At 40.5% G+C, this 12198-nt stretch overlaps 1 protein-coding gene across 2 annotated transcripts in view; it reads left to right on the top strand.

Annotated features, from left to right (window-relative positions):
• The window catches only part of xpo1b (exportin 1 (CRM1 homolog, yeast) b), a 28446-nt gene extending 17317 nt beyond the window's left edge, over positions 1–11129 (top strand). Inside the window, exons 14-25 of one of the 2 annotated variants that reach the window (XM_062400790.1) lie at positions 1044–1225; positions 1620–1776; positions 1871–2034; positions 2188–2322; positions 2440–2632; positions 3760–3866; positions 4539–4733; positions 6717–6885; positions 7236–7370; positions 7488–7647; positions 7864–7960; positions 9637–11129. In XM_062400790.1, coding sequence (XP_062256774.1) covers positions 1044–1225; positions 1620–1776; positions 1871–2034; positions 2188–2322; positions 2440–2632; positions 3760–3866; positions 4539–4733; positions 6717–6885; positions 7236–7370; positions 7488–7647; positions 7864–7960; positions 9637–9783 — 1841 coding nt within the window. In that variant the 3' untranslated portion in view covers positions 9784–11129. The remainder of the gene's footprint in view (positions 1–1043; positions 1226–1619; positions 1777–1870; positions 2035–2187; positions 2323–2439; positions 2633–3759; positions 3867–4538; positions 4734–6716; positions 6886–7235; positions 7371–7487; positions 7648–7863; positions 7961–9636) is intronic. The other variant, XM_062400791.1, reaches the window with a different exon arrangement.
• Positions 11130–12198: the final 1069 nt, after the last annotated feature.

Below are 12198 nucleotides of genomic sequence, written 5' to 3'. Positions count from 1 at the left end.
TTGGTCATATACAACCACAGCACTGTGCCAGTGCTGCTCAAGAGGAAGTGATGATGTGCCTGCTGAATAGTGTTTTTGTGTTTTTTTCATATGTGGAGTTGATCCGTGTCATCAAAATGGCTAATTCTCCACAAAGAAGAAGCCACAAAAACAGAAAACTTAGTATTTTGTCTGTGTGATTGCATAATCCAAATCATCAACATACCATTTTTAGCATGTGGATTCTGTAAACTTTTAAAATGCCAAAGAAGGGGAGGAGAATGCAGTGTGAAAAAGTCGGCCAATGGCATGTTTGTACTGACAGACTGCCAACAGTAAATACTGACTGATCACATCAGTCCAATAACAAGGTGAATTTTACTCGGTGCTGCTGTGAAATTTAAATATTGTTGGATAACCAGGTGGCACAGTGGCACTGTCTGTTGGCTGGGGCCTGTCTGTGCAAAGTGTGATGTTCTTCCAGTGTATACATGGATTTTTTTCCAGGTGCTCTGGTTTCCTACCACAGTCCAAAGGTATGCAAACCTGTGAACCTGGTCCACTAGGACAGACTGATTCTCTTTAGACGAACAAGAGGATAAGCGGTTTAAAAATGAAGGGATATTGGGAAAGATTAAGCTTTTATCTTTGTACTATCTACAATTGCGTGGTTGGAAAATTTATTCTAACTATGTAGTGATTGTGAAATAGATGAAAGATCAGGCTGCACTCACCTACACAAACTATCATGTAGTTATTTTTTTAGTTGGTCCTAAACATATTTAAGTTCTATCAAAGACTTTTTTTGATGATTATGTTGTTTAACAGTAGCTGTAGAGCACCAGCTGCTCTGATCGACTTTTGATGGATATATTGATAGATGCAACAGACTTTACTGGCCTTTTGATGTTTTTATTGTAAAACATTTCTCCGTTTTGCACTTTTGTTGTGTTTCCAACAGCTTTAGTCGTGGTTCATTTCTCTTATGAGATGTCCTCTTGACTTTTTGTTTAGCAGCCATGATACACTGAATGATACTAAGATTGTGCTCTGTTATCTTGCAGTGTACCTCACCCACTTGGACTACGCAGACACAGAACGCATCATGACGGAGAAGCTTCACAACCAGGTGAACGGCACTGAATGGTCCTGGAAGAACCTGAACACATTGTGCTGGGCCATCGGATCAATCAGCGGGGCAATGCACGAAGAGGACGAGAAGAGGTTCCTGGTCACAGTTATCAAGGTATAAAAAAAACTTGCGTAGAGTTTCTAGGTGATAGTGGAGATCCGGTAGCACTAGTCCATATAGGTAGTAATAAAAAAAAAAAAAGCTTATTAATTCTAAAAGTTATATTGAAGCAGTTCACCATCCAAGACCGTGTTTCACACATTCATGAGACAGAACAGGAGAGATGCTGGTGGTGCGGTGGTCAAATCTTTACAATTACTTCAAAAGATTATATAGAAGATCTTATAAACAGCGTGTACCATTTAAACTAATTTGACAGCACAACAAATACAATGTGCAGAAAGCAAAGGGTTCTGAATACTTTCTTAAGCCTGTGTACATTTACGAACACTAAATCCTGAGCCTGCGTTGCATGTTGTGTGATGCTGAGTTATCTCCACTGTCTCAGGATCTGCTGGGTCTGTGTGAGCAGAAGAGAGGAAAGGACAACAAGGCAATCATAGCATCCAACATCATGTATATCGTTGGCCAGTATCCACGCTTTCTCAGAGCCCACTGGAAGTTCCTCAAAACTGTGGTCAACAAGCTGTTTGAGTTCATGCACGGTGAGAAATGAAAGACCATGACACTGATAAATGAATACAAGTTATTTTGAGAATCTCTCTATTTTTCAACATCATCCTCCTGTCCCTTCATCAGAGACCCATGACGGAGTTCAGGATATGGCCTGTGACACGTTCATCAAGATTGCCCAGAAGTGCCGGCGCCACTTTATCCAGGTGCAAGTGGGAGAGGTGATGCCCTTCATCGATGAGATCCTCAATAACATCAACACCATAATCTGTGACCTCCAACCACAGCAGGTCAGCACAATGACACAAATGTTTTTTTTTAATCTTTCGTAGAATTTGCAATAAATGTCAAACCTTGTAACCGAAATTCCGCTAACCCTAAATTAATCATCTCACTTGCTTGCTCAATGTTGCATGCTGATCATTTCCCCTATTTGTGTCCAGGTGCACACGTTTTACGAGGCGGTAGGTTATATGATCGGAGCCCAAACAGACCAGGCTGTTCAGGAGCACCTTATAGAGAAATACATGCTGCTACCTAATCAAGTGTGGGACAGCATTATCCAACAAGCCACTAAGGTAAGACACAAGTCTACTATTACCCAACTTATCAGTTTGTACATCTATAAACGACAACAAGAACAGTGTGTAAATCTATTACCATCTCCATGTCTCCTCCTGCCACTCGCCTCTCAGAACGTGGACATCTTGAAGGACCCAGAGACTGTGAAACAGCTGGGCAGCATCCTGAAGACCAACGTCAGAGCATGTAAGGCTGTGGGACACCCCTTTGTCATACAGCTGGGACGGATTTACCTCGACATGCTCAATGTCTACAAGTGCCTCAGTGAGAACATATCTGCTGCCATTCAGACCAATGGTAAGGGAGGTGTGTGTTTGTGATCTTACAACTCACTCATAACATGTCTGTAGGTTGATCTCATTGTTGTTCTTCTATCAGTTTGTGGGTACAGCAGCTCTGTAAGCAGCAGACACATGGAGATGCGCTCTATATGATCACTGTAACATCCTAACAAACCATTTAATGTCTCTTGACAATATAGCACCAGCAAATGACTCCTGATCTGACATACTAACTCTTCTGTGTTGCACTTGCACATATTTCGGTGTGATAGTGTTTTAATTCCTGTGAACAGATCAGCTCCATATTGTGCTTAGACTCTGACGCTTCATTGTTGTTATGGCATGCCGTTCTTTGTGTAACTCCAGCATTGCATCGGTGAGATGCCAGGTTTGAAAAATGCCCACATGCTGTCAGTGGCATGTGTTTGTACTTTGTATGGAAAGAGTTTATCAGGAAATGAAAGATCAGGCTGCACTAACCTACAAAAACTATCATTTAGTTATTGTTTTAGTTGGTACAAATATCACAAAATATGTACATCGGAGCAGGGGTAAATAGTCACATGAAAAATAATGACAATAATGTATTAGTAAGTTTGACTTTGTATCTACTGATAACAAAATTCAATTGTATGAAATTTAGATCAAAGATAACTGCTGAGCAAATAAGCTTTTAAAGGAAAGGTGGTAATTTGTGGTTGACACCAGGATCACCTGTAGGGGAAAGAAATATGAATACAGATATGCTGTGATGATAATGTTTGTTGGGAATGTCCATTTCTGGCAATCCTATTAACTTATTTGCATCATTGCTTTTAACTGGGTAAATATTATAATACCATAACTGAAATGGTGGTTTAAAATCTCCATGGCTAATTTATAATCTCAAAGTATATTTTATCCATTACAGACTCCTGCATGAACATAATATTAATGTTTTGCTGGGGAGCAGTTTGACATTTACCAAACTAAATTATACAAATGCAATCGGGAATACAGAGGCTCATAAAACGGCTCTAGTGCACGTTTAGCTTTTCTTCTCCATCTTTCTGTTTTCACGCAGTTTCACAAAACTCTGCCAGAATCGTTATACTAAGTCCTTGTTGAATGTTTTTCATACAGTGTGTTAATATGTGTCTCTTTTGTGTGCAGGTGAGATGGTGACAAAACAGCCTTTGATCCGGAGTATGAGGACAGTGAAACGAGAGACTCTGAAACTAATCTCAGGCTGGGTCAGCCGATCAAACGACCCACAGATGGTGAGAAATGTGGAAGAAAAACCTCATGTTTTTCTAATGTTGGCATGAAGGCCAATGGTCCATGTATGTTGGGGTGGTGACCTAATTTCACAAAGTAAAAGCATATCTTACTTCTTGAGTAAACAGCAGTGATATATTTGCCCGTTATGCATCTTCTGGGTATTGTCACTGTGCACTGTGGCAATCAATGAATGGTAGAAAAGAAGTACGGCTAATCCTGTTGGTATTTTTAGATCAAGCACAAAACTACGTTTCCTTGTGGAGGACTTGGTTGTTTCTGCCTTCAGCTTTGTCTTTATCTGCGTAATAACTCATGTTCAGTGTCTGTGTAATACACTGAGCAGCCACACAACTAAAACCGCTAAATGGTTTTAATATTGAAGCACATCAGGGTTCATCTGTTACCTTTTGCTTAAATAGTTTATTCTGAACCTTTAGTAATTGGATTAAAATGAATAGTTTGTTATTTACCATTGATTAAGTTAAAATACACTGATCAGCCACAACACAACATTAAAACCAGTAACTGGTTCTAATGTTGTGTTGTTCAGTGGATCATTACATCTTAAAGCACATGAAATAGGAGGCATGTTTACAGTTTACAAACTAGCTCCTGCCCTTCTTCCTCTGTTAGCATGTTGATCCATGTGGATCTCTCCTGTCATCCTCTAGGTCGGGGAAAACTTTGTTCCCCCACTGCTTGACGCCGTCCTCATCGACTACCAGCGAAATGTCCCTGCCGCCCGAGAACCTGAAGTCCTCAGCACCATGGCAACCATTGTGAACAAGCTGGGGGGACACATCACCGGCGAGATCCCCCAGATCTTTGATGCCGTCTTTGAGTGCACCCTAAACATGATCAACAAGGTGAGACTGTTAAGTATTTGCCATTTATTAGCACTATTATTATACTATATTAGCAACATTTTTGAAAAAGGATGTTGATTGATCACATGAACTGGGACTTTCATTTTGTAATAGTGACATTGTATGTTCTTGTGTATTTCATATATATTTATTCGTGCTGTCAAACAATTAAAATATTTAATCGCGATTAATCGCATTTATGTCATAGTTAACTCAAAATTAATCGCGATTAATCGCAAATTTGTATCTATTCTTAATGTCCCTTCATTCATTTTTTCTCCATAATTTTTTGGGGGTTTTAATGCTCTATCAACATGGAAAGGGGATTGGCGCGCTTTATGCAAATGTTTTATTTGATTGAAAAACAACATTGCCAAACAGGGCGGTACAAAATAAAATTATAAAGTGCACATTTCAGGTAAACAAAGCCTATAGTGCAGTTAAACTATGGCTTAATATTTTCCTTTTTTCAAGTTTGCTGTGAACATAGCAGTCAGGCCTCTCAAACAGACAAGCAACAAAATAACAAACAAAATACACAGGCAAGTGTCGGCCTACTTTGAAACAAATTAAACACAGAACTATGTAGGGCTATTTGAGTCCTCCCCATAGTTGTTGAAAATGTATGAAATAAGAAGCACCCTGTTTTTAAATAAATAAAAACATATAGCTGCAGCCTAATAGCTTAAAAATATATATTTTAGTTAGCAAAATATTAAAACAAAAAGGGAGAGCAGGTCAGACTGCAGATGAACACAGATACTGAAGCTCGATAGAAACCAACTGCAGCTTCTGCTCTGATCAAGAAGCTGCTGCGGTGATCTCTGATCAGCTGAGACCAGAGAATCTCTGTGTTTTCACTGTTTCCATAGTTAAGAAGCAGTCAGTCACTGAGCTCTGATCTCACTGTGTCTCCCTGAGCGAGTGAGCGGGGGCAGGGAGCGGGGCTACGGTGCGCTATCTGGAACCACACACACAGACACACACACACACACACTCACCCGCTCCTTGTACTTCATGACGGCCTGATACGATGATGTTTTAAAAATATTGTGACTAAGTCAACCACCAACATGCAAAAGCGTGTGTCACACGGCGAAAGCGTGAGAGTTGGCAGCTCTGCGTTAATCTCTCTATAAAAAAATTGACGGCATTAAAATGGGTTTGCGTTAACGCTGTTAATAACGCGTTAAACTGACAGCACTAATATTTATATATTTATATATATACTTAAATCTCCTGAAGGTCTGTGAGTGTAAATCCAACCTTGAAACTATTGTGTCAAATTACAAATAAATACAAAAATAAAATACAAAGTCAAATAAAAACTAAAAAGTACTACAATAAGTTTTCTACTTGAGTAAAGATACTTGCTTTTCATATACTTAAAGGTTCAACTGTGTAGAATTTGGTGACATCTAGTGGTGAAGTTGCATGTTGCAGCTGAATACCTCTCATCCCACCCTCACCTTCCAAAAACGAAAGAGAAACTGGGGAAGCCTTCAGTTGTCATATAAACTCAAAAGGAATTTAGTTTGTCCAGTCTGAACCGGTGGTATAGCTGCTGCAGGAGGCATGGTCTAATGTTACCTCCCTGTTCAGATTGGATCAGTGGACCAATCCCCTTAAAAAACTATAAAAAACCTCTTGAACATTGTAAAAATTCAGCTGTGTAGAACTAAAGCTATTTGTGGATACATGTAGTGCAGTAAAAGTACCGGAAAATAATCTACTTAAGGAAAGTACAGAGACCTGTGCTCCTACAGTAATGAAGTAAATGTACTTTGTTACATCCCACCACTGCTAAATAGCCACATTAACTCCTGGTGCTGATTCTTCTGCATGGAATAAATGATCTATACTCATCGATGCAGCTACCGTCTCCATCACCTCTGCAGGCTTGTAAACAATGTTTAAACTAGACCTCTTGAACTATATAGAAGGCGAGAACATATTGAAACAAGTGTTGTGTGTTTCCACCAGAACTTTGAGGAGTATCCAGAGCACAGGACCCACTTCTTCTACCTTCTGCAAGCTGTCAACTCTCACTGCTTCCCTGCATTCCTCGCCATCCCCCCGGCCCAGTTCAAACTGGTGCTGGACTCCATCATCTGGGCCTTCAAACACACCATGAGGAACGTTGCGGACACCGGTAAGACACATAACCATTTCGCTTAGGAGACAAAAGCAACAGTATAAATACTCAACGCCGTAAACACCACCCTTGGTTCTGTGTTTTCTCATGCCCTGACGACAGACGGTGTCAGACCTGGTATAATCTTCTAACAGTGAAATCTGTGGCTCACTTTATCTGTTTAAAAGGCAGAAATGTGACACTGCAGGTGCACAGTGATCCTTTACCTCAGCATTGTTCAGAGGGCTCGTATTTAGATCTCAAATCAGGCTCCTGGACCCAGACTAATGTACAGGTGTAACGGTCCTGAGGTGAGGAAGAAATGGAAAGAATGCTGACCTAAGGATGCGTTCATGTTTCTCATCCAGGTCTGCAGATTCTCTACACGTTGCTGCAGAACGTAGCCCAGGAGGAAGCAGCCGCTCAGAGTTTCTATCAGACGTACTTCTGTGACATCCTGCAACACATCTTCTCCGTAGTCACGGACACGTCGCACACTGCCGGTGAGTTCAGAGGACAGATGAGGGGACACCAAGGGCCCCAGGACCTGATCTTAACACCCTTAGAACGAGGACACAATTGGAAGTAAATGTGTTGGTGCTGTTGTGTGTATCCTGTAGGCCTGACCATGCACGCGTCCATCCTGGCCTACATGTTCAACCTGGTGGAGGAGGGGAAGATCACAACGGGGCTGAACCCTGCCAACCCCACCAACAACCAGGTCTTCATCCAAGAGTACGTGGCCAACCTGCTAAAGACCGCTTTCCCTCATCTACAAGAGTGAGTACACGCACGCGCGCGCGCACACACACACACACACACACACACACACACACACACACACACACACACACACACACACACACACACACACACACACACACACACACACACACACACACACACACACACACACACACACACACACACACACACACACACACACACACACACAGCTGTAGGTAAATCCTCACGGTGTCTGTGTTTGTGTTTCAGTGCTCAGGTGAAGGTGTTTGTGACCGGGCTGTTCAGCTTAAACCAGGACATTCCTGCCTTCAAGGAGCACCTCAGGGACTTCTTAGTCCAGATAAAGGTGAGGTTGTTAGAGTCATGTACAACTTTCAGTTCACACCATTTCAACTAGGTGTCATGATAATGAGTTTGAATAGAGAAACCTGAGTTTTTTTTCCTCTAAGGTACAGTATAAATACATCCTTGTATCTGTATTGTTTGTTTGTTAACGTGAATCCAACCAAGCTTTCTACGTCTGCTCAGCCTTTTGTCGCTTCTCACAGAGGTTATCAGTGACTACATAGTTTACTGGTTAGGTGCTGTTTCCAGAAATAAAATTTTCCTCCATGGCCAGGTTCCCTTCTAAATATATGGGAGGTTTGTGGCCGCTGTGCCAGTTTATTGTTGGAATAAATTTGTGTATGACAGTGATGTGATGATCCACTGAATGACATGTAGACTCGTTCTTGTCTGCTGATGGCTCCACTTTTCAGCTGTCCGGATCAAAGAAAGATCGTTTAATGTGCCGCTTTATTAGTGATTTTCCATAGCCTGACGTTGTCATACTGACAATTCTATTCAGAATGTGAGTATGATACCGCTCCATTGTGCTGTGATTATGGGGCGTGTTTCAACCGAACCAGAAAAAAAATGCCTCTTGTCTCAATTGGATAGACCTACAACCAATCAGAGCAACGTAGTATGTGACGTATGTTAAGCGACGCATTGTGAGTTATTTACCAACGCCGGGTTCACGCCGGACGCTGAGGCGACGCCAAAGCGATGCTTAAGCGCGGCGCCAAACCTTAAATAACAGCTGGCTCCCATCCACTCCCATGTTAAACCTTTGTGCGGGTCACACCGGAGGCTGAAGCACCACGCTGCACCAAGGCTGCCTCGCTCCGTGCAGCGATCGTTTCGGCGTCGAGTCTATTTTTTGCGCTTGATGCGAGTGTATCACACCAGGAAACACACTGAAAAACGATCTTAAACTATATTGATGACATATTTTATATGATATAAATGATCAAATATGCATCCCATACTTTGAAGTCCCCTTCTGTTGTCCTGGAGTTTTAATTTGACCATTGACATTATTAAATGACCCCCTCTGCCCATCCACTACAGCCACACAAGCAGTGATAAAGATAAAAAGGCTACGTATTCTCCACATAGGCTTGAGTGGAGAATACGTTCATCATCGTATAAAGCCCGCCCTGACAATCTGATTGGTCCGAACAGTTTCTGTTTTCGGGCATAATTTCCCCCCAACGGAGACTTTTTTATCGGCTCCTGCTTTCATTAAGCAGTGATGGAAACATGAAACCTGGGTGACGGTGCTAATTTGGCAAGACAGCGAGGTGAGAGAGCGTTCATGACGTCGAACATGACACACCGATGGAAAAAAAGAAAGGCCTTTTAAACCGAGTTTTCACACCTTTAAAAAACTATGTATACCTGCAAATTTTGTTGTAAAATAGGTATAATTCTAACAACTTTTTTTTATTATGATACAAAATATGATATATATTTACTTTCTCTTTCTCAAAGTAAATAGAATTATGTTATGTCACATTGAGCTTTATATTTCTGACATTTTTCTTAAACCAATCAATTGACCATAAAATGAATCAGCAGATGAATGATCACAAAAGGATCATTAGTTGATTCCCCAGTCAGGATTATACAGTAAAATGGATGTATGTATGGAGGTGAAGTTTGACTGAAGCCTTTCTTTCTCCTCCGCTGTTCTTTCAGGAGTTTGCGGGCGAGGACACCTCAGACCTGTTTCTGGAGGAGAGGGAGGCGTCGCTGCGTCAGGCTCAGGAAGAGAAACACAAGATCCAGATGTCGGTGCCAGGCATCCTCAACCCTCACGAGATCCCAGAGGAGATGTGTGACTGAGCAGCAGCTCAACCAAACTGTACAGTACTCCAGACAACCAACAAACAAAACAAACAAATAAACCCTGACCACAGCAAACACATCAAAACCCAAGAGAGGCACTTGAGTGTGGTGGGAGGCCACTCCCCCTCTGCAGAGCGGGGCCGTCCCACTGGATGTTTGTTGACCAAAACGATGCCAATCACATGTAAATGAAACCGCGTCACCCTGTGGCCCTTTTTACATAATCTGCATTTTTCTATGGGAACCTTTTGTGTGAGCTCTTTCCAGAAGAATCAATCTGAGCTTATGTTTTGTTGCTCTCTGTTCCATCTGACCTGCATGATGAGGTTGTAACGATTAGGACACGTTTACGATCTGTCTTTTTGTTTTCTCGTTCTGTTCCCTTCACCTTCCTCGTTCTTTTGCTCAGCTCTTCCTCCCCCCTCATATATTTGTTTATATATAAATATATTAAATATACAGTCAGAGCAGGGTTTTGGTGAGGACACCATATGTGTCACGTCGGCATAGAGGCTTCTAGACCTTTGGCGAGACAGACAGGAAGTGGCTCTTTTAGAGGCACACACGCCGCTTATTTGGTGCCCCACGGCATTGTGGGAGAATGTGAATCTAACAGTTTATGAATGAAGGCTGAGAGATGCTGAATAATATTTCAGCATCTGTTGCTACCGAGTTCTGCTTCACCTTAAAAAAGTGTTTGGCTGCTGCCGGCAGGAGTTTTTTGTTGTTGTTGTTGTTTTTAGGGAAAGCAAAACCGAATATGTGCATATCATCCCAATTGTATAGCATCTTTACTACCATGGGAATTTTGTTTCCTTTTATTTTATTATTTCTTTTTTGTTGTGGGTGTGTGCGTGTGTGCTGTCGCCTAGTCGACATCAGCGTTTTGTTTTCCTCTAAGAGGATTGTTGCTCATTTGTGAGCCTTGATTAATGGGATGTTTTACAGACGTGGCAGAGGTATTTATGGGTTCTTGGTTGATTGAATCTTTATAACAACTCCTGTTTAACTCAGACGGCTTTCAAGATTTTGAAATGTACTAATTTAGATTGTTTACCATGCAGTAGTGCTTCAAGACACTACCTTTAGAGCAAAATGAAAAATAAAAATGGGTTTACATTTAATTTTGTATTTTTGCATTTTTTTCATTTGTACCTGTTTGAGTTCTGTCCAATAAACAAAAGGCTTTTTGTCCACAGAGCAAATGAAATGCCAACGAGTTTAATTTGGAAAAGAATGTATAAATCCAAATAAGTACCCGATCGCTTATGGCAAATTTCCCTTCTCAAGGTGTTACATTTGTTGTGAGCTTTTTGAACTGATTAAAGTTGAGAATTTTATAACCCTGCCTCTGCTCAAATTTCTTTATTTCACGACCGGGACACATATTTTATCACCATTTGTTTCACAAATTCTTCATAAATACTAAGATGTAAATTGAAATGCTGCAAAAAAATAAACAAAATAATCATGAATATTTAATCAACTGTCCAAACGAGGCAGAAGCTCAAACTAATGTTCAGGTAACACTTGAGTGTTGTGTGAAATGAAGCTCAGACTCTGCAGTCTGAATAAATCTGAAGCAGATGAGGTGATAATGCCTTGGCACAATCCTGGGATGTGGAAAAAATAACTTTACACTTTATATTTTCACTCTCTCAACAGTTCATGTGATGTTCAGGATGAAAACTTCCCTGACAGATGCCTGTAACATCAATTACTACTGAGCTCATTTCACTGGGCCTTTTTAATATATTAAATTGATGTAAAATTAGTTCTTATCATACAGTCATTAAAGTCAGAATAAACAAAATATATTAAGATAATAGTAACCATCTGTACAGACCTATGTGGTTTAAAACTATTCTTAATGTTAGTGTACTCAAATCAAAACTGTCTGGTCTAACAGAATATTAGGGTCTCATCTCAACATCATTAAACCAAATCATTGTTTCTCCAACAATGTTAACTTAAGAAAACTTAAGGAAATTAATTTCCTAATAAAAGACAAGAAGTTAACATCACATTATTGGAGTAAGTTTGCATTTTGGAAAATTAAGTGGAAATATTTTGTGAAAAAAGTTTAAATGTTAAGAGTAGTGACTGTCAGAGTGTTGCATCCTGGGAGTGCTGGTCTGGTTTCTCCTTATGAAAACACTTTTCTGCACAACCTCTCCAAAAACACTGATTATTACACTGGGTTTATGAGCTAAAAGAAAAATAATTTGCCTGTAGCTAAAACTGATTCCAGGGCAGAACTTCACCAGTTCATCTGCACAAGGTATTTTGTAATGTTAGAAGTTTGATATTTGAGTCTATTCTCAACATTTTTACTTAATTTCAATTTGGAAAAATGTTATCCTCAATAAACAAAATGCGATTTTAGTTTTGACATTTTTACTTTGTTCTTAA

Source organism: Platichthys flesus, chromosome 12 (assembly GCF_949316205.1).
Source record: "Platichthys flesus chromosome 12, fPlaFle2.1, whole genome shotgun sequence".
NCBI lineage: Eukaryota > Metazoa > Chordata > Actinopteri > Pleuronectiformes > Pleuronectidae > Platichthys > Platichthys flesus.
The sequence above is the reverse complement of the archived record's forward strand: the minus strand, read 5'-3'. Positions and strand labels throughout refer to the sequence as shown.